The 25,129-nt window shown below is 51.4% G+C and overlaps 1 protein-coding gene across 1 annotated transcript in view; it reads left to right on the plus strand.

Annotated features, from left to right (window-relative positions):
* Positions 1–25,129, plus strand: part of SLC39A8 (solute carrier family 39 member 8) — a 40,803-nt gene that overhangs the window by 4,510 nt on the left and 11,164 nt on the right. The window contains exons 2-6 of the mRNA XM_056114130.1: positions 9,573–9,735; positions 13,721–13,890; positions 15,687–15,809; positions 16,386–16,601; positions 17,727–17,765. Of these exons, the coding sequence (XP_055970105.1) occupies positions 9,573–9,735; positions 13,721–13,890; positions 15,687–15,809; positions 16,386–16,601; positions 17,727–17,765 (711 nt within the window). The remainder of the gene's footprint in view (positions 1–9,572; positions 9,736–13,720; positions 13,891–15,686; positions 15,810–16,385; positions 16,602–17,726; positions 17,766–25,129) is intronic.

The raw sequence follows: 25,129 nt of genomic DNA on the forward strand, positions 1-25,129 counted from the left end.
ACGAAAGGTTTGTGTTCCAGCACTTTGAACTAGCTCTCCTCATTATTTTTTAACTAAGTGAGCGAATGAGCTTAAGAGGAGTAGGAAAATGTAGACTTCACAGGACTTTGAGTTTAACTGAAGGTGTTCTGACCTATACACACAGTGCATGGCAGACAGATGGTATATCTCACCAAAGAACAGTGTTTTCCGAATATACATATGCCGATGTATGAGAGGGTGGGATGCATGAGGTGGGTGGAGACAGGTGCCGAGGAGAGTCTTGCATAAGATTAAATGTTGCTTCACCCTCAGGGGTAGTTAGAAATTACCTTAAAGGTCCTGTCTTCTAGGAGAGCAGGCATGTTTCAGGTATCCAGAGACTTACTCAACTATTGTTGGTTCTTTTCCTTAACTTGTTTTTGGATTAGGGTGCCAGAGGGAGAGGGGGTGAGGTGAGACCTGCTTATTCCAGTGTCGCCTAGGCTAGTGCTGTGAAGAAATGGAAGGGTGTGTGTGTGTGTGTGTGTGTGTGTGGGAAGGGTGAGGGTGGGGTTGGAGTGGGGTGTCATTCCATATTTATCCAGGCATATCTCCCTGTCATTATTGTCCCTTTCCTCTCTGGATGGGGTAATGGTGGGGGACACGGGAATGGTTCTGGGAAGCACTTTCTCCATGCTACTTTCTTCCATGGACAGAGGAAAGGGAAAGCATATGCTCTATTTTTTTTTCCTCTTGGTCTCTGCATCCAGAGCAGGTTGGGGAAAGTTCTAAGCATGCTTCCAGTTTTCCTGTGTAGCTGAAAAACTGGAAAATGGGGCAGTGGAGAACAGAGACAAGGTCTGGTCAGACAATGGGCCCATTTTCACCTGTTATGTCATTCTTATTTAAGCTCTGTACAGTGTGACCTTTGTTCCCCAGAGGTTTGGGGAAAATAAAGGACACTCATAATTTATCTGATTATGACATCAGGGCTATGTTTACCTCTCTCTAGGAATGAATGGGATCCATATGGGAAAATGCCCTGCATTGTTCCCTATATCAAATTGCCAAATCTCTACCTTAAACCACTGTCCTAGGAAACATTGGGCTTATGGTTCATAACACACATAATAATATCTGAAGGTTATTGGTAAGTCATTATGAAATACCTCTGGTTATTTATTTATCTAGGGCCTCTAAAGCAATGCTCAGGGCCTTAGGGGCCACTCCTGGCATTACTTGGCAAACTGATGGTTAAACTCTTGGGTCTGGTGATGTAATGCTGCGAAGGCACAGAGGTGCTGGGGGGGGGTGGTCACTGGGATCACAAACCAGTAGTACTCAGGGTACTGGTAGACCAGGAGGCTTGGGGAATCAAACTCAGGTCCTTACACAAGCAAGGCATAGCTCCCTGATCCTGGGCTACTGCACTAGCCCCTGTAACATCACTTCATAAAACATTTTATATTAGGATATTTTGTACTCAGAACAACCCAATGATAGGAGTACCAACATTATTTTCATTTTGCACAGGAGGAAAATGTGGCAGAGAGGTTAGGTAATAGATCACACAATAAGAGGCAGAACCCCAGGCAATACAAAGCATTGTGCTACACTACATTTTTTGAATTACAGTCTACAAAGCCACACTTTCTCTCACTAGAGTAATTCTTACCTCAGATTGCGTAGACGTTATTATCAACTGCTTGTCTAGCTCCACAGCTTATCTATCACATTAAAAGGACAGTCCTGAGACCACAGAAACTATAATAATGATTGGACCTTGAACTTAGAGAAATTATCATCGAATTCAAAGTAGAAACTCATGAAAAGTATGCAAGACCAGATTGCAGAAGTGAAACAGTCACCAAAGCCAACGTAAGACATATAACAAAGCTATTTAAATGCATGTCAAATAAATGTGCTAATAGCTTGTATAGAGGATGAGCTATCTCTTTGGGAAACACTTTGTGGGGAAGTTAGAGACATTTATTTTTTGGAAAATCTTGCTTTTCTGGTTTGGCATTTTAGGTTATCTGTGGAGCTGGGGATTGCAGCAGGTTCTCTCCCGTGCAGGGCCAGTGCCTTGTCCCTGGCTTCCTCTGCAGTCCCCCACCCTCCTCTGACCATAGCTTCCTAGCCCCATGCAGGGGCCCCCACGCTGGAATCTCTACCTGTGGCCCCCTCAGAACATCTGGGGGACCTACAAGGACAAGAATGTCACTGGTTGAGAAACGCTGCTTCAGACAACCCAAGGAACAGGAGTTTTCAGAATTTTCCCAGATAACAGTTGATTCTGTTTGGAACGGAAAACAGCTAATTCTCAAAGTATTCCCAGTTGTCTGTCAGTGGGTGGCCAAGGGGGCTCACCCAGTCTTCAGACTTACTTTTGCTGTTCTTGGCCACACCTGGTGGTGCTCAGGGATCACTCCTGGCAGGCCCTGGGGACTATATGGTGCACTGAGATGAAATCGGGGTGAGTTGCACGGAGGTGAAGGCCCTAACCTCCTTTACTATCTCTCCAGCTGTAAACCTGACTTATGAAAACTGAAACTATAATTGAATTTCTTTGTGAGGATGGGACTTGGGAACTGAGAGACTCTTCTGAAGGGAAGCTTGTGGAATGCGGCTTCTGACTCCTTCGAAGATCCTCTCCAGTTTTTCATGGCCTGAAGTTTAAGGAGATCAAAACCAAAAATTGGTGAAACCTAGATCAAAGATGTTAATCCGAAAAGTAGTATTCCGACTTCAGGTTCAAATGTTTAATACCTTGATTTTTTTTTTTTTAAATAAAGTTGAGTACTAAAAGGAACTGAGAGTTCTTTATGTGAATGTTGATAAGACGGCTTCTGTGGCTTTGTGCTCATGGATCTATTTCAAACTGATGAAAAGTCGGGTGGATTTACTCGAAACATTCTCCATCCCCAACAGGAAGTATCGCTGTGGGGGTCTGGCTTGATCTCCTGGGTCCGGTGAGTGGTCCCGCCAGTCTCCCTGGCCCGGGTGGGAGTCTGGCCATCTCCTGTCCCAGGCAGGGGTTCGGCGTTTCCTGAGCCGGGTGGGGGTCCGGCGTCTCCAGGTCGGGGTCTCCTCTCCTGGCCCGGGCGGGGGTCTGGTGTCACCAGGGCCGGGGTCTTGTCTCCTGAGCCGGGCGGGGGTCTGGCGTCTCCTGGCCCGGGCAGGGGTTCGGCGTCTCCTGAGCCGGGCGGGGGTCCGGTGTCTCCAGGGCCGGGGTCTCCTCTCCTGGGCCGAGCCTCTCCCGGGAGTTTGTGACGGAGGCCGCTCCCGCCCGGGCCCTCTCGCTGGCCGCACCCCCTGGAGAGCCTGAGCAGGACTGAGCCGCCGGCTGCTCGTGGGCAGCAGCACGCAGAGGGACGTGGCCTTTGAGGGCAGGAGCGGTCACTGCGGGGGCAGCGCCTAGAGGAGAGCAGAGCTTCGCACGGGATGACGGGAGCGTCTCCCCTGCGCCAGCGACACGCGCAAAGGCTGCCGGGACTGTCAGGGCTGCCAAGGCCGCAAAGGCCTCCGGGAGTGCCAGGCCGCAAAGGCTGCTGGGAATGCTAAGGCCTCAAGGGCTGTCGGGAGTGCCAGGGTTGCAAAGGCTGCCTTGTCCCGCTTACCTCGAGGATCGCCTCAGACGTTTACACGTTAACCCGGATGCTGAGGTTTGTAGTTAATAAAAATAATAATTAATAATAATAATAATAATGTTATTGTCTAGTTCTCGCTCTCAGAGAACCCAGCAGGCTACCGAGAGTATCTTGCCCGCATATATGCCTGACTGGGAACCCCTGTAAAGGTGATTAGAGGTTACCCCGAAAGCATCCATCCTTCTTGGAGAGCCTGGCAAGCTACCGAGAGTATTCCGCCTGCACGGCAGAGCCTGGCAAGCTACCCGTGGTGACTCATATGCCAAAAACAGTAACTCATTCCCCTGACCCTGAAAGAGCCCCATTATGCCACTAACACGTCACAGGGATGAATGGAGACGTTATTGGCGCCTGCTCGAGCAAATTGATGAACAATGGGGTGATAGTGATAGATAATAATATAATAACGGTCCCAGCCTGTGGCCCTGCCCGCCCCAGGGCAGGCCCCCTCCACCCCCTCAGGCCCTCGAGGCCCCTCGGCCAGGCCCGGGGTTGCCCGCTCTGTGTTCCTCTGTGTTTGTCTGTCCCCGTCCTCCCGGCCGGCTTCTCTGCTGGGTGCCCCCAGCCCACCGCATGCCTGATTGCGTGACGTCAGAGCTGCAGGGGTGCACCTACTCTGTGCAGAGCGTGGCAGCCCCCTCCGCTCCCCTTGCCTGTCGCCTGTCACTGTTGGGTCCTCGGGCTGTTGGCATTTCTTGCTGTCTTGCTGCTGTGCACAGACCCTTTGGATTAACGTTTTGTGTTTTGGAGAGGATTGCTGAGAAACTTTTGCTGGACCCTTTGGGAGCTCTGCTCCTTTTGGTAGACTCCCAAATTTTCTTCCATAAAGGCTGGACAAACAACATCGCACCAGCAGTGAGTGAGACTTCTTTCTCACTGCAGCCCCAGCAACATGCTTGTCTTTTGGAGAAGTGCATTCTCATGGGCACGGGATGGTGTCTCATTGGTGTTTTGATTTGCATTTCCCTAATCATGAGTGATGAAGAACAGTTTTCATATGCCTGTTGGCCATCCCAATGTTTACTTTGGGGAAGTGTCTATTCATCTCCTTGGCCCTTTTGTGAATGGGATCATTCGATTTTTTGTTGAGTTTTGTGAGTGCTTTATAGATCTGGGATATCAGTTCTTTATTGGATGTGTTGTGTGCAAATATTTTTTCCCAGTCAGTATATGTAATCATGAAATAAATAAGTGGAAGCAGTGGCATGGTCTCTCTTGCCCGCCACATGTGTTCGGTGGCCATGGGCCATTTCCCCATCCCAGCCTGCAGCCGCCACCAAGGGTCTCATGAAGGAGGGAACAGGGCCGCTAGGCTGGTTGGTGATCATCTCCGTTTATTCCATTCTCCCCATGCACCTGTGCTAGTCTCACTAAGCTCCCCATTCCAGTCTCACACTGCTCCTTATTCTCGTCTTTTGTCCCCTATGGTAGTCTCCCCACACTCCATCTTGCAGCCTTGGTCTAGTCCTCAACTTCCAAGCATCCCAGCTGAGGTAGCTCAGTCAACTTATGAAAGCCCTTCCTTCTGAGGGAAGCCTCTACGATAAGACCAAGGTCTCCTGCAGCCAGAAGATCCACTCAAGGGTGAAATACCATCTAGGGGTGTGTTTCTCCTTTCCTTAGTCCAACAATCATTTAAACATTCATCTTAATTCTACTTCTTAATAATATAATTAATTTTGTATGGACACAGTCAGAAATACATTAAACTTGTAGGGTGACTCTCCTGGGGTCTTCTCACTATAGATGCCAGACTACAGTGCTCAGGCCAGTTTAGTATTTCTAGCAGGGTCCTAATCCAGTTGTTACTCTTTGGATCATGAGAGAATTTGTCCATGACCATGGAGTGGTAGCACAGTGGTAGGGCGTTTGCCTTGTGTGTGACCGATCTGACCGACTCGGGTTCAATTCCTCCACCCACCCCTCTTGGAGAACCTGGCAAGCTACTGAGAGTATCTCACCCACATGGCAAAGCCTGGCAAGCTACCCGTGACATATTTGATATGCCAAACAAAGTAACAACAAGTCTCACAATGGAGACATAACTGGGTCCGCTAGAACAAATAGATGAACAACAGGAGGACAGTGACAGTGACAGTGACATGTTCTTAATGTATAGTTAAGTATTATGACACTTGGCCTGACCCATTTCAATGCCAGGGTAGCTCACAACTTGCTCTGTGTCCATCCAGTCCCTTGTCAGGACCCTGCTTTTGGGGTGCTAGGAATTAAGGGCAACTGAGGCTTAAGTTGAGAAAACAAATGCCCAGGAGTAAATATTATTTGGAGTCAATTAACTCCCAAGTTAAAAAAGCATAGCATTAACTGTATTTCTGTGTCTATACAAAAAGGACATTGCTTTGAAGTAAACTATACAATGAATATAAGAGAACGAGAAAAGCAATATTTCACTTACAAATACAAAAATCAGATTCCTTAGAAGGGTTTGATTTTACAAGTCAACAGAGTTTGACTTGGGGATAAAAATGATTAGCAGGTTGGGGAAGCAGAGCACAGGGAAGTTAAAGATAAACACAGATGATTGGGAGTATCTTGGGAGCACTGTGATGGGTGTAACCCAACAAACCTAAGCTCCTTGTGGACAGTGAGAAAGGACAAACCAATGTTATTCTACACAGTAGGTTTCTTTTTATTAGAGCTTGAGTTTCTTTTGCTGTGCAAAAACTTTCCAATTTGATGTAGTCCCATTTGTTTATTTTTGTTTTAAGGAGTGCGTATGTTCTATGTGTCTACGTGTGTGGTTGTGTATATATGCATGTATGGTTGTACTTCTGTGGGTGAACAGGCATTAGCACCACAACAGTGGTCTGAGTTAGTAGCAAGAAAATTGGGAAAATGGGAAGGGAAAACCGGGGAAACAGACATAAGCATTTGACTAGATCTTACATGGGAGGTCATCTTTCTAGAACATTCTTCCTCAAACCTTAGACAAACCTATTTTATCTTGGTATAGTAATAATAGGTCAACTTTGAGAGGAAGAAGGAGGGGGAGGAGTCCACGGGCAGTTCTATAGGGGGTAATTCAGCGCCTCTGTGTTGAGCAATGCCGTGGAGGGTTGGACGAGATCCCACCAAGCCCAGGGTTGAGTTCTACTGCCTTCAGGGAGAGCTCCAGCCCCTGTCCTCGGGGAGCATTTGACTCTTCAGCTCCAGGGCCATAAGTTGATGGGTTTGTTAAGTTGTTAGACTCAGGCTTCCCCTTTGAAAGTTAGAAAACTACATTTTCCTTGGACTCTCTGGGCAGTGTTATGTTGGACATGCTCTTAGGTTTCCTTCACTTTAACCGCGTTTGTTCTTTTCATGTCACTGTCAGTACTATGAACTTGAACTGGTTTTGCAGTTGGTTAAAAAGTTCATGGAGGACAAGTGATGGGCCCATTCATTCTGAGGGCGTCACCGGGGGCCAGACCTGGGCACTGTGCTATCACATCAGCACAGCTCCAGGAGGGCAGGGTGCCAGGGCTTCGGGGGTTCTTTCCATCTACTGGCTATTCTGGGCCTTCACCTTTCCCCCTTTGAACACACTCACTACATTATGCTAGTCCTCTGGGTCTCCAGGTCGTGGGCTACACACAGTGGGCGGGCGAGCCAGCAGGTGCCCCAGCGATCAGTGGGAGAAGCAAGTCTGGGTGGTACATGACACTCAGTAGGAGTGGGGAGGCACCACTTAGTGGCCGACTGGATGGGGCTGGCCCCTGCCTGCTCTCTGCTGTCATGGGCTGGGGTCTTGGTGAAGAATCTGCCAGGGCCTCTTTTCTTTTTTTAATGTAGGAGTACAGCCTGGAGCGATAGCACAGCGGTAGGGAGTTTGCCTTGCACGCAGCCAACATGGCCAACCCGAGTTTGATTCCTCCGCCCCTCTCGGAGAGCCCGGCAAGCTACCGAGAGTATCTCGCCCGCACGGCAGAGCCTGGCAAGCTCCCCGTGACGTATTCGATATGCCAGACACAGTAACAACAAAGTCTCCAATGGAGACGTTACTGGGCCCGCTCGAGCAAATCGATGATCAACGGGAGGGCCTTTACTTTACTTACTTTACTGCTATTTATTCAGCCACTGATTAGCTGATTGAATTGGGCATGAACTCCACCTTACTTTTTTTTTTTCATTTTTATAATTTTATTTATTGAATCACTGTGAGAGCAGTTACAAGGCTTTCAGGTCTAAGTCTCAGTCATACAATGAAACACCCATACCTTCACCAGTGCCCATTCTTCACCACCAAAAACCCCAGTATATCCTCATCCCACACCCTCCCCCTACCTGTGGGGCAGATGATTTCCACATTACTCTCTCTCTACTTTGATCACATTCAATATTTTGACACTAGACCCACCATTATTATTTGGGATTTTAGTCCAACATGCAGATCTGCTGAAAAGGAAACAGTAGACACTTGGTTTTCTATTGCTGGTTATGAATAACTTATGATGTCGCATGGCTGCAGTAGTGGCTGCGTGATTTTGAAATTCCGAAATTTTAACACTTAAATCTGGAGGGATTTCTGCCAAAACCTGCTGGGTTTCGAGATTTGTTTCTGAGTCTCTGGGATCATGGTCGTTAAGCAGCTTGATCAGAAAGGCCGCTCATGGGCGGCAACTCGGGGTCTCATTGGGACGGGAGGAAAGGGCCAGCTCCACCCCCATCCCATGAGGCCCCATGTGTCTCATCACTGAGGGACAAAACCTGACTGTCCAGTGGCCTCTGGAGGATGGCGGCCACCGAGCTGCCTAGGGGGAGCAGGCGGAAGGGCCTCTTCTTAAGACTTGAGAAGTCACTGGTTTCCGTTCCATCTCCAATACCTGTCAAGTGTTTATTTGCCTTTTCTAAAGCATTGCTTCCTCCGAGATCTTTGAAAATTCCTCCAGGGGTTGATGTGGAAGTGAAAGGCTGTAAAATGCCAAGCCTTCCCTGGGTTTCTCAGGACTAAAACTGCTGCTTATAACATTCGTTTCCCAACAAACCACGTAATTTTGTGGGTATGGCTCGTGCAAAGCCCCAGCTCTGTCCCCAGTACCATCTGCTGCAACCCGGTGGCCCCCAAGCACCTGCGGGAGAAGCCCTGTTCCCTCCCCTCGCGCTGATGGGTGTGGTCCCTGGAAGAAAGGGACGATGAGAAGAAATATGAGTCCGAGTGCAGGCGTGTGCTCACCGCATCATTCTCACATTTGTGGGTGACTGGAGCACATTTCGCTTCTTCCACATTCTTGATAAACACGTAGGTGGACAACAGTTTCTAATTAAGATATACCCTAAAATCAAATGCCTTTGAAACATTATTTCAGTTTCTAATACAGATTCTGCTCCTATTTAAAAGATGAATGAATTTCTAAACAGCCCAGAGCTACTTTCAAAACTTTATATAACACAGGAAAGCGTCCCACCTTCATTGAGGATCACATGCATTTCAGCAAAGAGCAGTTTTGCTAAACACCCACCTGCGCGCGGCGAGGCTGCCTCTCCAGCCCTGTGCTAAAGGCGTGTTTGTAAGCTACTTTTAATACATTAGCATATTACTGTTGTCCAGGAGAATGCCTCTTAACCCATGGAATCAGTTAAGAGCATCGGGTGTTTATCTGCAACCAGGGTTATAGAGATCCAGTCACACGGCCCCCACAAAATGTGTCCATTCAACCTGGAAAGAGAGGGGGAGGACGAAGGCCACAGAGCCATCAGGGAGCCTGTGTTTGAATGCCTTGGATCCACCTTCAATATTTTTCAAGTTCTTGGAAGCCCCAGACCAGTTCTTCCTCTCCCGAGGTGCCAGATAGACTTTTGGTGACGTCTGTGTGGACAAACGCGCTCGCCTGCAGCCCGACGCAGGGTGTAAGGGGCCTGTGGGCTGTTTGGTGGGCTGGGGTGCTGGGCGGGAGATGATGCATCTGTCTCTTCCCGCCCTTGCCAATCGACACATCTGCTCTTGCTTGCCTCCCGTCCCAGTGCCTGTCCGCCGAGGAGATCTTCTCCCTCCATGGCTTCTCAAACACGAGCCTGCTGAGTAGCTCTGACTTCCCCGTGGTCTGTCCCGCCATCCTCCAGCAGCTCAGCTTCCACCCCTGCGATGCCCGGCCCACACTCGGCTCCAAGCCCAGCATCTCAGAAGGTACGTGGGAGCCTTGCCTGCCCGCAGAAGGGGGGAAATGCTGTCAGCCAGCTTCTCCCTGGACTCATCTGCGAGAAGCCTTCGGTGGCAGAGTTCTACGCCAGATATACTTAGAGTAAATATCATCGGACCCGCTGGACCTTCATCAGCTCCCTCAGAAGTATGTGGATAAGGCTGTCTTTTTTTTTTTCTTTTTGGGTCACACCTGGCGATGTACAGGGATTCCTCCTGGCTCTGCACTCAGGAGTTACTCCTGGCGGTGCTCAGGGGACCATATGGGATGCTGGGAATCGAACCTGGGTTGGCTTTGTGCAAGGCAAACGCCCTACCTGCTGTGCTATTACTCCAGCCCCAAAGCTGAGTCTTGACCTTACGCCATATTAGCTTTACTGGCTGTAGATCATACATTATTTGGCTCAGAATCAATCAGTTATCTAATGCTTATCATATTACTTAACAGCTTGTTTATCTGGTAGTTCTTCTAGTTTATATCTTTTAATTTTTAAAAATTATAGTAATATTGGGTTATGAGACTATATATTTCGGGAATATAGTTTCAGAGACTGTTATGACTGCTTTTTAATCTTCATATGTGAAAGAAAGTGCCAGCAAAATCAGCTTCCTGTGATGTACAGTCATAGATACTGTACTTTACAGGGATAAATTTTAAATTTAAATTTTAAATTTAAATTTTACTGAAGAGGAGCTGAAGTTTCTGCTCATCATATAGCTCCTGGCTCCTTACACCGAACACAAACTGAGTGTAGGGGACCAGAAGTTGCCGATGGTTAAAGGTGTCTGAACACGTGACAGTCATAGTTCAAATGTAAATGTGTCATGAACCCAGATCTGTCCGCCCGTGTTCACCTGGGTTGCATTTCTCAGGTTCAAAGTAGCGGTGAATGGAGAGTGTCTGAGGCCCTGGCTAGTTCACGGTGCAGACACGCATGTGACAGAGTTGCCAAGCTTATTGACAAGGCAGCAGTGGTGTGGGTGGTGGGCAGGAGTTGGCCTCTGCTTGACATCCAGAGGCTGATAGTTTGGCCGCTAGGGCATTTTCACCATGAGGGATTTTTTGGTGTCTCCATCCAATAACTGGTTCTGGTGCAGCGTGCCAGGAGCTGTTTTGGGCAGTGAAGGTCCAGTTTGCACACGGGCAGATGAAGCTCTTTGGGTAGGCGACTGAGTGCACCCGCTCACAGGGGAAGCGCCTTCTCATCACTGAGGAAGGAGGCCTGGCGGGATGTTCGCCTGTCCCCTCTATGCAGCTGGGATGAGTGTTCGACCTGCAGTGGGCAGGATGGTGGCCACGAGCCCTGAGGCCCTGAGCAGGCTGCACTGGCTACAGACGCACAGTGTCCGTCGAGGTCGAGTCTGATGCTGACTTAGCTTGTGCGGCCAGAAGACAGAGAGCCGGGCCATCGATGCAGGTGTCAGGAGTGCCACTGCTGACACGGTCCTGGTCTCCCTGTCACTCGGGGCAATGACCACAGATGGGGATAGGGGAGTGACGGGCAGGACATCTGTCTCTGCAGCGATGGGTGCCACTGCCACTCCCCAGGACAGTCCCCATGCACTTCCTTGCTGCAGGGCCCCCCCGGCCTTCTCCCCAGATGCCTTCTCTTTCCTCAGGGAAGTAATTTGTTATTGAGACCTTGTGTGCGCTGGAACTTACCCAGGGTCTCAAAGCACAAGGCCTATGTCGCACCTTGCAGGCCATGCCCACAGCCCCACTGTGTTCCTGAACGAAGTGCTCCGGACCTCGACCTAACTGCCTCACTCAGGCGAGGGGAAAACCACACTCAAAGCTGTCGGAGGAGTCCCTGAGACCACAGTCATGCTGGGGTTGCAGAGAGCCAAAGAGCCATCTCCTTTAGGGGTGCGGAGATGCTCAGAGTGGGGTGGGCGCTTGGTCCCGAGACCCAGGTTCCTGCCCACACTGTGACGAACCCCCATTGCATGTGGCCTGAGACCAAAACTGACCAACCAACAAAGCAGTCTTGGCAGAGTCCGCATTTCCTGAGACATCACCGATCGTGTTTCCCACTCAGAGATGGCCACCTAAGCGCAGGTTCTCCTGAGCTCCCCAGGAGGGCCAGGCTGTCTTAGTGATTGTGACGAGGTCACAAGATGCCTTTGGGTTCTGGCAACAGCGAGGCATGAGAGAGTTCCCGACGTGACCTCTCAGGATGGACAGCCCGGACAGTGACCAGGGCGAGCCACAAAGGAGGGCTGTACTTCCCACCTGTTCTCTCGCATGGGAGAGCCACAGGGGCCCACGGACTGCCATCTGCTTATTAATGGTAGTACGCAGCCCTGCAGGTGACTTGACATGTCCCAGGGTCTCCATTTTCATTCTTGGGAGCGTGCAGTGAAATAAGACCAAATGAGTTAAAGAAGTTGGTGTTCTTGAATTCTCAACACATAACAGGCACTGGGTGAGGCCAGCAAGGGTTCCTGGTGCTCCCAGGAGACATTTGGAAACCTCCTGGGGTCCCCGAGGGAGCAGAGAGAAAGGCCGTCTCTAAAGAGTAGGCCGGACAGGGCATCTGTGTAGAGGCAGAGACGCCCAGAAATGCTGGCGTGTTGATTCTCCAATGCGTGGACTTCTTCCTGGATAAATTCCTAATGATGCAACAAGTGGGTCACCTCTGAGTGTGGAGATTGGCCCCAGTGCTTGCTTTTTATGGCTCCAGGAGCACAGATACAGGGCAGAGCCTGGGGGTGAGGCGTCTGAGGTGGGTGTGCACCTTTGCCTCCACGCTGACACAGGCATCACAGACCCCTGGGATGAGGAGTTTGAGGTTGGGGTGCACCTTTGCCTCCACTTGCTACTCAAAACACGCCCATCCCTTTTTACCGTTTCAACATGTACTGTGTTGGGGGTGGGGGGCTAGGGGCTATGCAGGACAGACAGGCAGAGGACTTTGACCCTAGGGTAAGTGTGAGGGGAGGAGACAGCAGAGTGAGTGCTAAGGTGCCATCAGGAACTCTGGAGGTGCTGGTCACAGTCCCCGGGGGAGAGAGCTTGTTGAACACTGGGCACATGTGTTTGCGCACGCATTCACACACACCCACAAGCTCTCACAGTATCCAGGATGCGTCCATATGCATGAGCACTCACCCGAGACCATGTGTACACACACACGCCCTGGGCAGCTCTCGCACAGGGGTGTGTGCGTGCCTATCTGCGCTTCCTCTGAACCCTCTGTGTCCTCGTGGCCACTCTGCCTGCAGCACTGACCGACCAGGCTTGTACTTGGCTGTGGACAGTGGGTGCAGCTCAGGCCCATGGATGCCCGTAGGAGCAGAGACATTGCATGGGTCGTGGCATGGGGGAGAGGCAGGTCTTGTGTCCCTGAGTCCTGTGTGAGGCCTGGTGGCCCAACCCACCATTTGCCTCTGTGTCTCCTGCCAGTACCAGGGCCCGGCCCTGCCCTGTGCTCACCCAGCACCTCCTGACTCCCTCCAGACACCAGGGCAAGTGAAGGCCATTCCTGGCCAAGCTGGAGGGGGTGGCTACTGCGTCCATCTCATTCTAAGGTGATATCGTTGGTACCAGGCCCAGGGACCACCCCACGCTGTCCCCAGGCTCCCTGACGCAGAGTGGGGCAGGCAGTGCATGGTGGTCCCTCCAGAGTTGGATCCAGCTCCCAGGAGGCCCCTGAGGGGGAGGAGGCTGGCGTGTACCTCCCTAGTGGTGCCTGTGCTCCAGAGATTAGGGCTGAGTCACCTGGAGGCCGCCCACCCCAGCCTCTGAGTCCCGGCTCAGTTCCCGAGCCCAGTCCGCCAGCCCTGAGGCCCCTTCCCCGGCGTGGGCAGCTTCACTCTCAGGCCCTCTTCGCACAGTGTTCGCTTTCCTTGAGAAGCCCCCATTTCCCAAGATTGGTTTCAAGCCTTTGGAGAAGAAATTGGTCTCCAGCTCCACGGATCCTGCCTCCCCCGCCCAGCGCCTCACTGACTTCCACTCTTTCCTGACCCACAGTCTGGGGCTATGGCTTCCTGGCAGTCACAGTCATCAACCTGGCATCTCTCCTTGGGCTGATTTTGACTCCGCTGATCAAGAAATCTTACTTCCCCAAGATTTTGACCTACTTTGTGGGGCTGGCGATCGGCACGCTGTTTTCCAATGCGATTTTCCAGCTCATCCCTGAGGTAAGGCTCGTGGTGGCATTATGTGTTGGTGTTTGCTGGAGCCGGCCTTCTGCCTTCTGTGTGCAGCCCCTGGGGCTCCATGCTGGCAGACTGCGCCGAGAAGGCTGCGGGACTGTTGGGGTGCTGGCGAGGTGCTGAAGATGCTGAAGATGACGACAGTGTAGCTGGAGGCCGGCCAGGTCACCCGGGTGTGCTGGGGCAGGGCTGGGACACCAGGACCTGGGCACTTTATTCTTGCACTCGGCAGGTTCCCTTTCTGCACACGCTTGATTTCTTCTGTTTTTGCAAGGTACATTTGATGTCAGATTTGCCGAGATTTAAAAAAAAAAAAAGATTGGTTGAGGCTCTAACAAAGCCATGGCAGCTTGTTTCTCCCCACTGGAATAAACGTGGCCCCACCCCCCGCACAGGGCGCTTCCGTGTTGCATCCCATGTGGAGGGAGGAGGAGCGAGCAGATGGACTGCCCAGTGGCGGGCAGGGGACAGTCATGCTCCTCCGGGAGGGATCCTGCCTCAGGACCTCCCCCATGAGTCTAGATTAAAGGGACGTGATTTAATCCCACAGCTGTCCCCCTCGGAGGGGCTTTGATGGTGCCCTGAACTCACCACCACCATCATTATTACTCAAGAAGGCGTGCAGGAGAGTTTGTCCTTCACACGCTCAATTATAGGGTTATAGAGGAGAAGTCTGTTGCAATCCATGGGATTAAGATCGTGATTGCAGTTGTGCTAAACGGATCTTTATAATAATACTCTAGTACCCCAACTTCCTTCGTTTGGAATTCTGTCCCGTTTGCTGGCACCCCACGACCTCGGTACCTGACCCATGAAACCGTGATGTATGTCCTGCTTGCTCTGGGTGGCTGGACACGGTAGTGCTGAGTTCTGCATAGGGGTGTGGGGGGTCTGACCCCTGGTCTGCCTTTCCCAGACCCCGGTCCCATCTCATCTGGCTTGTTTGCCATCTGCGTGGCGCAGAGCTCCTGGCTGCCGAGGCCCTTTCACTGGCGGGGGCTTTGCGTCCACCACTGCCCGTGTGGGAGTGAGGCTGAGGGCATCATCTTTCTTTCAGCCCTGGGCCCAGACTGAGATTGGCTGGTCTTCTGACGACTTGTTGGCAGCCTGTCCGTCCAGTAGCGTCACCAGCACCCAGAGACCTTCCCTCTTGGCCTCGCCAGCACAGGAGTGTGTGTTTGGGCCAGTGTTATCTTAGAGAAAGTGGATAAGCACTGTCTTAGTTTTCTGTGTTGCCTAGGGCTAATGTTCTCTCCCGCCTGTGTCCGCACCAGACTCTCTTACTCCCGGGCACCCCTGCTACCCAGTCAGGGCCGCGAGACCTGGACACTCGGGCCGCTCCCTGGAACTTTCTTGGGGGTGAGATCTGCTCTGGCACTGTTGGCAGTTTGGTGGCCCACGTTTCAGTGTTTGTGTGTTATGATGTCAGCAGGTGAAACCCCACTATTGCCTGGAAATGAAGATGAACTCACGGCAGAGTCTGGCAAACTCCCCGTGGCGTACCCAATATGCCAAATACCAGTAACAATGAAGGGTCTCATTCTCCTAACTCCGAAAGAGCCTTGAATATGGCACCTTTTTAAAAATCTCAGGGCTAGGATGAAGGAGACGTTATTGGGGCCTGCTCGAGGCAATCAACGAATAAGAGGATGGTCGTCGTGATCGTGAAGATGAACTTCGAACCTTGGTGAAAATGGCATACTGGGAAATTTTTATGTGACTTTCTAGAAATCAAGATAAACCATGTGGCCTTATCACTCTTGCCTTTTCTCCTCCCTCAGGCCTTTGGCTTCAATCCCAAAATTGACAACTACATTGAGAAGGCAGTTGCTGTGTTTGGGGGATTTTACATCCTTTTCTTCTTTGAAAGAGTTCTGAAGATGTTATTGAAGACATATGGCCAAGTAAGTGGGCTTTATTGAAAGAATTGGGTATTTTTCCCTTAACGACACGGAACTTAACATACCACTATTTCTTTACTATAACTTGTAAGTGATGCAGTTCTCTTACTAAGGTAGGTGATCTATGCTAGCCTTACCTAAATGATGCCTGTGAACTTACCAGCTTAAAGTCTTACTTATATTTTGTGCATATATAGTAAACACAAGCACACCATTATTAAAATAAAATCAGATGCTCACCTGCTTCTTACCAGTTTGTTCCTTCATGTCATTTTCCTCTTCTTTGTGATACCCAATAAAATTTGAAAGTAAACACTTAAAAAAAAAGATGGAACTTATTGTTGGATTATGTGGAGTCCACTTGCTAGATTGCTGACTGTGAAGAGAGATGGAGTGCCTAGCGACAAGTATCTGGACACACCAACTCCAGGGCAAACAGCACCTGTGTTGTCCCCTAGTTCATTGTCCCCATCTATAGAAGGAAGAAAGGACAGCCACAGGCTGGCGGATGAACACACAGTTCAGGGATGACGTGGTGCAGGGCCGGGGGGTGCGAACCCTGTCTTTGCTTCCATGTAGAGCGACCACACCCACTTTGGAAACGAGGACTTCGGGGCACCCCAAGAGAAAACCCCACCTGCTAAGGCCCTGCCTGCCCTCAACGGGGTGACGACGTGCTACGCCAACCCAGCCGTCACAGAGCCAAACGGGGTGACAACGTGCTACGCCAATCCGGCCGTCACGGAGCCCAATGGACACATCCACTTTGACAGTGTCAGCGTGGTGTCCCTCCAGGTCTGTGGGGAGGCTGTGAGCTGCGCGTGTGTACATGTGCACATGTGTGTACACACATGTGTATGATGTGTGTTTATCGGGGACAAGAGGGATGTCGGGCTCTGTTCTTTGCCCACTTCCTCTTGAACATTTACTTCGAACTAGTGAGTGAAGCAAGAAACTCAGGGTACCCGACTCGGCAGTCACTGGGCTGAGACTGGCTGACAAGGTGGCCGCCACTTGGATTTACACAGTAAGCAGGAGCAGTTTAACAAAGAGTGTTTCTCTAATTTTGTGATTCTCTCATGATCACAAACCAAAGAATGCCTCCAAAGACACCGAGTGAGAAGAAAGCAGAGACATATCAAGTGCTCTTCTACTCAGGCTCACTAGGCAGTTTTCTTTCACGTCATGTGAAGAGGCGCTGTTTCCTGAGCATAAACACGGGCCAGGCAGTGCTCGAGGCACTCAGTTGCTTGATTATTTAGGTTTCAGGATGTGGAAAGCAAGGAGCCAGGCTATGGAATAGATGGGCCCAGGGACGGGAGAGGTGACCTTGGCAGCAGCCTGACTGCCCACAGGTGGTAAGTGCTTTTCCCACCTGACTAAGGAATGCCTCAGGTGTGTCTGAAGAGGAATTCTATTACCACAAAGCCAAGAGAGGGAATTACTTCGTACAATTAATAAATGATTTGCAGAGAATGTGGAAATGTTCAAATAGACCAACCACTTCTTGTAATAATTACTGCCAACATTTACTAAGTGCTCAAGGACTTGGCCTGGAACTTCAGAGGAGAGGGCTGGAGTGATAGTACAGTGGGAAGGGTGTTTGCCTTGCACACCGCCAGCCCGGGTTTGATCCCCGGCATCCCATATGGTCCCCCGAGCACCGCCAGGAGTGATTCTTGATTGCAGAACCAGGAGTAACCCCCAAGCATTGCTGGGTGTGACCCACCCATCAGGGGGATGCCCTCATTTGATCTTCCTGAAAGCCTCGAGGTGCCTTGCATGGCTCGGAGAGGCTGAGGGCAGCCCAAGCAGATGCAGAGCTGCACGGTGCCCTGCTTGGGGCCCGCCGTGGCCCAAGCGCCTCCAAGGCTAGCCGGGCATGTTGCTGACATTCTGTTTTCTTTCTTCTTTCTGCAGTGCCGGGGGACCGACCCAGGAGGACCGCGTGCGTGCAAGGCAAGTGCTCCGCTTGGGCACCTCAGCACGAAGCCCCCTACTCTTTGTTCACTTGCTTGTTTGGAGTTTGAGCAACACCCGCCGATACTCAGGGCTCACAATTAGCACAGTGCTCGGGGGTCAGGCCCAGGGTCCTTGGGGGATCCTGTGATAGCGGATATCAAATAGGGTCAAACCCAGCATTGTGTTCCAGCCCTTTGGGCCATCTCTGCAGCCCCTCATTAACCTTCCAACAGTCTTCCAGGGGGAAGCAGACACTTTTATAACCACCTAAGGATGTGATTTAGTGCAGAGAAGGCCCGAGAGTCCCAGTGACAAAACTTCCTTACGTGATGGACTGAAATTCCTGATGGTTCATTCGCCTTCCTGCGCTTTGGCAACGAAGCATTTAGTTCTCTAAGGTGTGGCTGAGGACAGCGAGTGGCCTCTGGCCCCCAGGCTGGAGAACAGGCCACAGACCTGGGGCGGCGGACGGTGAAGCTAGGCCTCAGGAGAGGGAGTTCCAGGGAAGGTGTGAGCCAGGAGGGGTCCCCGGTGGGATCCAGCTGCCCTGATGCCCAGCGAGGCTGCTCCTGGCACCTTGTGGCCGGGAAGAGCCACAGACAAGTGTGGCCACAGACCCTTTTCACGCTGCAGACCTAAGTGAGGAAAGCGGCTCAGAAGCAGTGCCACAGGGCTCTGCATATTGCTCTGGGGGCGGGCATGCGATAGGGTGGGGATTTTATTTTATTTATTTATTTATTTTTCTTTTTGGGTCACACCCGGCAATGCACAGGGGTTACTCCTCGCTCATCACTCGGGAATTACTCCTGTCGATGCTCAGGGGATCATGTGGGATGCTGGGAATCGAACCCGGGTTGGCCGTGTGCAAGGCAAACGCCCTACTCGCTGTGCTATCTCTCCAGCCCCTTGGGTGGCGATTTTAGTAAGGAAATCTTAACATGTATATATTTAGAGGATAAATGTCAGTTTTCAGGGATGATCTTTATTCTTTGGGCCTCCCAGGCAATGCACAGGGGGCACTGGCGGGACACTGGGTGAGTTCGGGCGGGATGTGGAAGGCGAGGGGCAGGAAGGCGGTGCCGTATGCCACCTGGCCTACACCTGGCAGTGCTCTATTGCTGGGGTGTTGGTGCGAGACCCTGAGTGCTGGCTCCCGCCCTGGCCTGGAGTGTCCCCACTTTAAAGAAGCAGGTGGACACTGTGATAAACAGACATGACGCTCATGTCAGTGTCTGAGTCTGAGTCAGTGTCATGTCAGTGTCTGAGCCCGAGTGTGGCCTCCAGCGCAGTGAAGGTTCCAGAGCCAAGAGAGTCAGGCACTCCCAGCGGGGGAAGGAAGGCCATCGGCCTGCTGATGTGGTGGCAGGAAGGCAGGGCAGGGAGGTCTGACTGAAGAAGTGGCCCAACGCTCATTCACAGTCACCCTGGGGCCCTCTCAGCGGGGTGCGGGTGTTGGCAGGGCGCAGGCTGTGCGGGGCCACTAGGGGGCGCTCCAAGCTCGTGCCTCCTGCAGTGTCAGGCGGCAGAGATGGGCCCGGCAAGGCCTCCTGGAAAGAAGATTCTGGGTCTCTCATGTATAAATGCATCACAAAATGATGTGGCCTTATAGTAAGGGCAAGCTTCTTTCTGTCCTGCTCAGGACAGAAAGCATACTGGCTCTATGCTCAACATACCTTTAGCCGGTGATGGGTATAGAACGAGGGCAGCAGCTGTGGCCCTGGCTCTCTCCCGGCGTAACAGCGGGGTCCAGCTGTAGGCCTCGGGGCCTGGGGGGCTCTGCAAGGGTCCCACAGACTTGGGAGTTTCTGTGATAAACCGCAAAGGTCTGTCCTTTTCCGGGAAGCTAAAGCACGGGAAGCTTAAGAGGTGAAGGGTGTTTGGGAGCAGGGAGCGATGAATGAAGTTCCTTGGGGCTTGGCCGTGGCAGCGCTGCTCTAGCCTATTGACACTATGAGCTTGGGGCTGCACCCAGCAGTGCTCAGGCTCACTCCCAGCTCTGTGCTCAGGGCTCACCCCTGGCTCTGTGCTCAGGGCTCACTCCTGTCTCCGTGCTCGGGGCTGACTCCTGTCTCTGTGCTCAGGGCTCACTCCTGGATCTGTGCTGAGGACTCACTCCTGGCTCTGTGCTCAGAGCTCACTCCTGACTGTGCTCAGGGCTCACTCCCGGCTCTGTGCTCAGGGCTCACTCACTCCTGGCTCTGTGCTCAGGGATCACTCACTCCTGGCTCTGTGCTCAGGGCTCACTCCTGACCCTGCTCAGGGCTCACTCCCAGCGGGGCTTGGGGGCCCTGTGGTGCCAGGGTCAAACCTGGGTCAGCTGCGTGTGAGGGAGTCTCGGGAACCCTCTCCTGCACGCCTGCTGCCCCTGGCAGGTGCGTGTTCACCCTGTAGTTCACAGGGTTACTGTTCCTCAGTGCGTGTGAGGGGCCTGTCTGCCCTGTCCGCGGAGGAATGGGGTCTGCCGTAGCCCTGCAGCTGACGAGAGTCTGGGTTTAGCGTAGATGGTCAATTCACGCTGGGTCCAAGGGGCTCAGATGGGTGTTGAGATGTGTGAAGTGTGCAAGGCTCAGAGAGAGGCGGCCTCATGGGGGTTGGACTGGACTGGGGCCGCTGGACATGCGGGCATCTGTATGTGCTTCCTTCATGCACCAAGTAAAACCAGGCCCGAGAGGCAGATACCACCAACTGCTTCAGTCCATCCACACCCAGCGTGAGGAAGGATATGATGTCTATGGGGACTCCCTCATAGCGCCATCCGTTCAGCCTGCTGGGACATGACCTTTGACACAGGAAGTAGTCAGCCCCAGCTGCCCAGGCCAGCCTGACAGGCAGATAAGCTAATCACAGGAAGTGCCCGATGGCAGAGCACCTTGATGGGCAGAAACATGGGGCAGACAGGAGGCTGAGCCCCACGCTGGTGCCGTGGGTTGGGGCACTGGGGTGGTGGCACATTTCCATCCCCGAGCTTGTCTGGCACAATGGGGGAGTGTTGGCCTCTCCCCGCTGCACCCAGAGCCCCCTCATTTGCTGTTGGGGAGCCTCCTGCAGTCCTGGCTAGTGCTTAAGCCAGAAGGTGCTCGGGAAACCCACTGGACAAAGTCCTGGAAACAGTGTTTTGTCTCCCCCAGTCTGGAGAACTGTCTCTGACCCCTTCCTTGTCTCTCGTGGGGACTGAGCTCATTGCCAGGGAGCCCAAGGCACTAGGCCCAACTTCTATTCCTTTGTCCAGAGTAATTGTTGTTTTGTTTTGGTTTGTCTTTTGGTTTGGGGGTTCCACTTGGGGGTGTTGCTCAGGGGTCACTCCTGGTGGTGCTCAGGAGGCCATAGGGGGTGCCAGGGTTTGAGCACGGGTCAGCTCGGGCAAGGCAAATATCTCTCTGACCCAGTATCTACTTTTCTGGTTTGTTCCTGGACCATACCTGTTTGTGCTCAGGGATCATTCCTGGAAGTGTTTGGGGGAAACATGCAGTGTCAGGGGTGAGGCAGGCACCTTAACCCTGTGCCAGGGTCGAATCAGAGTTCGTCACTGCTCTCTCCGCTCCTGGGAAGCTCGTGTTCATCTAAAAATCAAAAAATGATGACAGAGCAAAACGTGTGTGTTTGGAATCAAAGAATGACATTTTGGGGGTACAGAGATTCAGGTAAAAAAACCCGAAATTGTGCTTCAAGGCACAGAGTCGGAGTATTTATGGCAGGAGAAAAGAAAGATGAGAAAAGGGGCTGTGGACTTGGCGCCTGCCTGGCACACAAGCCCGGGGTCTACTTCAGCCCCTCGTGGTCTCTTGGCACTGCTAGCTCTGGCCCTGGGGGCACCAGCAACAATGACCGGAAGAGGAAGCCGACAGGGAATGTTCTTGGCTGCGCACAGTGGCGGCTGCTTATCTGCAGAGGACGGAAAGGTAGTTTGCCTTCCCAACACCCAGACGCTCCTGCACCCGCTCCTGGCTGGGGCCCTAGGAAGGCGTGCCAGTCTGCAGAGTAATCTGGTGTGAGACCCCTGTGAGCCGAGGCTCGGTGAGGCCCCTCTGTCAAGTTCCTACAGTCAGACCCTCCAGGGCCCGCCCAGTGGGAAATAACTCACCCATCACCTTTCATATCCGGGTTGCCCGGATGGTGAAACTGTTAATTTTGACTGCCAGTGTCATAGTTGGTGAATTATTACTACATTTGGCTTAAAGGCCGGGCTAGAGAGGATACTGGCAGCATCATAATGTTTTTCTTTTTAAATATTTTTGTCTGTTTGTTTTTGAGCCACACCTGGTGATGCTCAGAGGTTACTCCCGGTTCTGTGCTTGGGGGTCGCTCCAGGGGCTAGAATCTGGGTGTCCACATGGCAAAGCACATGTTTAGTTCGGGTGTTCCGTCTCAGGCCCAAATTTACTTCTAAAACTATTTGTAGGTAAGAGTTCATCTAAATCTTTCAGCGATCTAAAGACACCCCAGCTTGTTTTCGTGTTCTTGAGGTGCAGCATGGGCCTGACCCAGGACTGCCCTCTGCATTACCTACCCTGCTTGCCGTGAGTTCTGGACGCTCTAAAAGTGTGTTTATCTAAACATGATCCCTACTAAATCGCTTTCACTAATCAAGCAGGACTTATCCCTATTTAGAAGAATTAGTGAGGTTTTACTCAATTAGGCCTGATGTCAAGTTAATTTTCCCCCATTAGTGTAATGAAGAATTGCTGTGTCGCTCTGCCTTGCGAGCTGATTGATAAAAAGAAAAAAAAGAAAAATAAATGCCAACACTTTTTTTTTGAAAATTGAGGAAAGGATTAAGAGGCTCAAGTAAATTATTTGCAGCATCACAAGGGGTTAGTTAATTTGTTGTGTAGAAAACCCAACTGCAAACCATAAGCAATGGAAAATGTTTAGTACATTTCTATTATTGGTAGGTTAACAACAGGCGAGCAAAACAATATATTTTAAACTTTGTTTAATGGTGGAGTTATAAAGTGTGACCATCACAAATGTCAGGTTTGCCAAACTTGGCCTTTTTCTTCCGTTGGCTTTTGTTACTTGCTCTGTTATTTGCTGCAAGAATGTTAATGCAGCCCTTTGTCCTTCCCACGCTACACTTTGCAGTTTGGAAAAAAGTGGAGCAAGACTTGGTGAGTAACTTTGACTTGGTGGAAGCTTGCCGAAACATGCCTGTTGTCTTGTGATGCATGAGAGCCCGGTGGGGGGGGGGGGGGGGCAGATTTGATCCTTGTCTCTTCGTCCATGTTCTCTTTCTTTGAGCTGGAGAGCTGAGGTTAGAACCCTCTCCTGCCTACCTGCTGCCCCTGGCAGGGTCATGTTCACCCAAAGGCATCCTGCATGCAAAGTGTGGTCCTGACAAAAGCATTTTGACTGATGCCTCCCACCCCACCCCACATAGACCCCACATGCTTGCACCCCCTCCGCATGATCCCGTGCACACACATCCACACACATGCTCACATGCACATACACTCCATGCATTTTCACGTGCACTCACCCCTGCAATACTTGTATGCACACACATGCCCACACAGTTCACACACACACTCACCCACAGATGCTGACATGAACACCTGGGCATGCGTGCACTCAGCTGTAGAGAGTCATGATCTCCAGGTTCATTTCTATTTAGGACAATGTTGGAGGCAAATGTCTGCATGTCAAACATCATGTTTGTGACTCTGAGTCATTCACCAATAATCTTAGTGAATAAAATCATTCCCATGTTGGAAGACAGAATTAAGTGCTCATCCTTTCCCCAAAGGGGAATTCTAGGTAGAACCACCTTCCAAGTGTGTGCACGCTGATGTTTCAGTCATCTTGATTGTGTCCAGCAGTTCTCTGGTTCTCAGAGGAGGCTGTGTGGCCATGGTTGTGGCTGCCAGCTGAGCAGAAAAGGCCACTTTTCCAGGGGGTCCAGAAGCAACAGCTTGGGGGATCCCCTTGTGAGCCCAGACAGGGCATCTCTCTCAGTGGCGAGGGAGAAACTGAAGTGGAGGGAAGTTGGGAACAATTTCTTCGACTTACTGTCAAACCACCAATTTCCTGGTCTGTGGCTCCCACTGAGACTCACTGCGGGACATGGGCCCATGGCAGATGCGGCTTTCAGAGGGCAGAAGTTGCCCTTAGGTCACTGTAACTGCTTAATTACAACATAGTTCCAATTCCATTGGCAAAATAATGCAGTTTTCTTGAAACCTCTCAGATTTCTCCTAAATACCTCCCCCCTCCCCCACGCACACACATTAAAACACCAGGTCCTTAAACCAGAGTGAATGGCAATGATTTCAATTTCTAAAGACCCAAACAACTTTACCCACATTCATTGCCGGGATGGGAGGAGAGGAAACAGCTTTAAAGGTTTCTGGACATTGTTCTTTCCTGTTAATGGTGCTTTTTATTAGCAGAGAGTTCTGGAACAGTGATGAGGTTTTCCTGAAACCAGACAACCAGAGCCTAAGTGCCTCTGAATTCTATTTGGTTCTGTGCATTAAAGATGAAATTACTCTCTCCTTTCTCAGAGGAAGCTTCATTTTGGCTTTAGTGTGTGATCCGGGAAGGACTTTAAGAATTGGAGCGAGGGGAAAGGAACCCCCAACTACAAAGGACATTGACATCACTAGAAAACAGAGTCAGGAAAGCAGGGACCCTGAAATTTCCTATTTTTATAGTGCCGCCGCCCCTTTGCTATGTCTTCATGCCTACAGAATCCCTCCTGACTCTTGGCACAGAAACTGTTTAACACTAAGTTTGCGGCGAACACTGGAATTGGTCTTTTCCAGAAGCATGCGGTGCATTCACGTTGGGAAGGAAATAAACAGAAAAGGGGCGATTCACAGAACTCTGAGTGTTTCCAGATGAACTGTGACTGAAGTAATAGCGGAGCTGCTCCCCTGTGTTACGGGGAAAGGGAGGGAGAGTCTCAGCACTGGCTGTGGAGCCAGCCCATGGCTCTCAGGGAGGGACCCAGGGGGCGAATAGCCTCTTGTTTTGGGCCCGCTCCCGTGTTTTTTCCAGAACACAGGAGAAGCCTGATGCAGAGGGCTCTTTAACAGGAGCTCAGATAGGTGTCAAGGGACAAAGAGCTGGACAGAGAAGACAGAGAGTGGATGCGAAGGGAGAGGAGAACCCCGCGGGTGCCCACACATTTTCTCCCTAGTCACCTCCAACCAGTCTGGGTGAAAAATGCTTTGATCCCAACCGAGGGAAGGCACAGAGTCATGTCAATGCCTCCCCTGCGTGGTACCACATCACCAGGGTGACACCCCAGAATGCAAACAGGGAGAGACTGTACACTAAAGGTACGAGGACCTAAGTCAGTCAGAGGTGGCGAGAGAACTGAGTGGGCAAACCCCTCCGTCCCAGCCGCTTGCCTCTAAGAG

This window comes from Sorex fumeus, unplaced genomic scaffold, assembly GCF_029834395.1.
Source record: "Sorex fumeus unplaced genomic scaffold, SorFum_2.1 ptg000024l, whole genome shotgun sequence".
NCBI classification, from domain to species: domain Eukaryota; kingdom Metazoa; phylum Chordata; class Mammalia; order Eulipotyphla; family Soricidae; genus Sorex; species Sorex fumeus.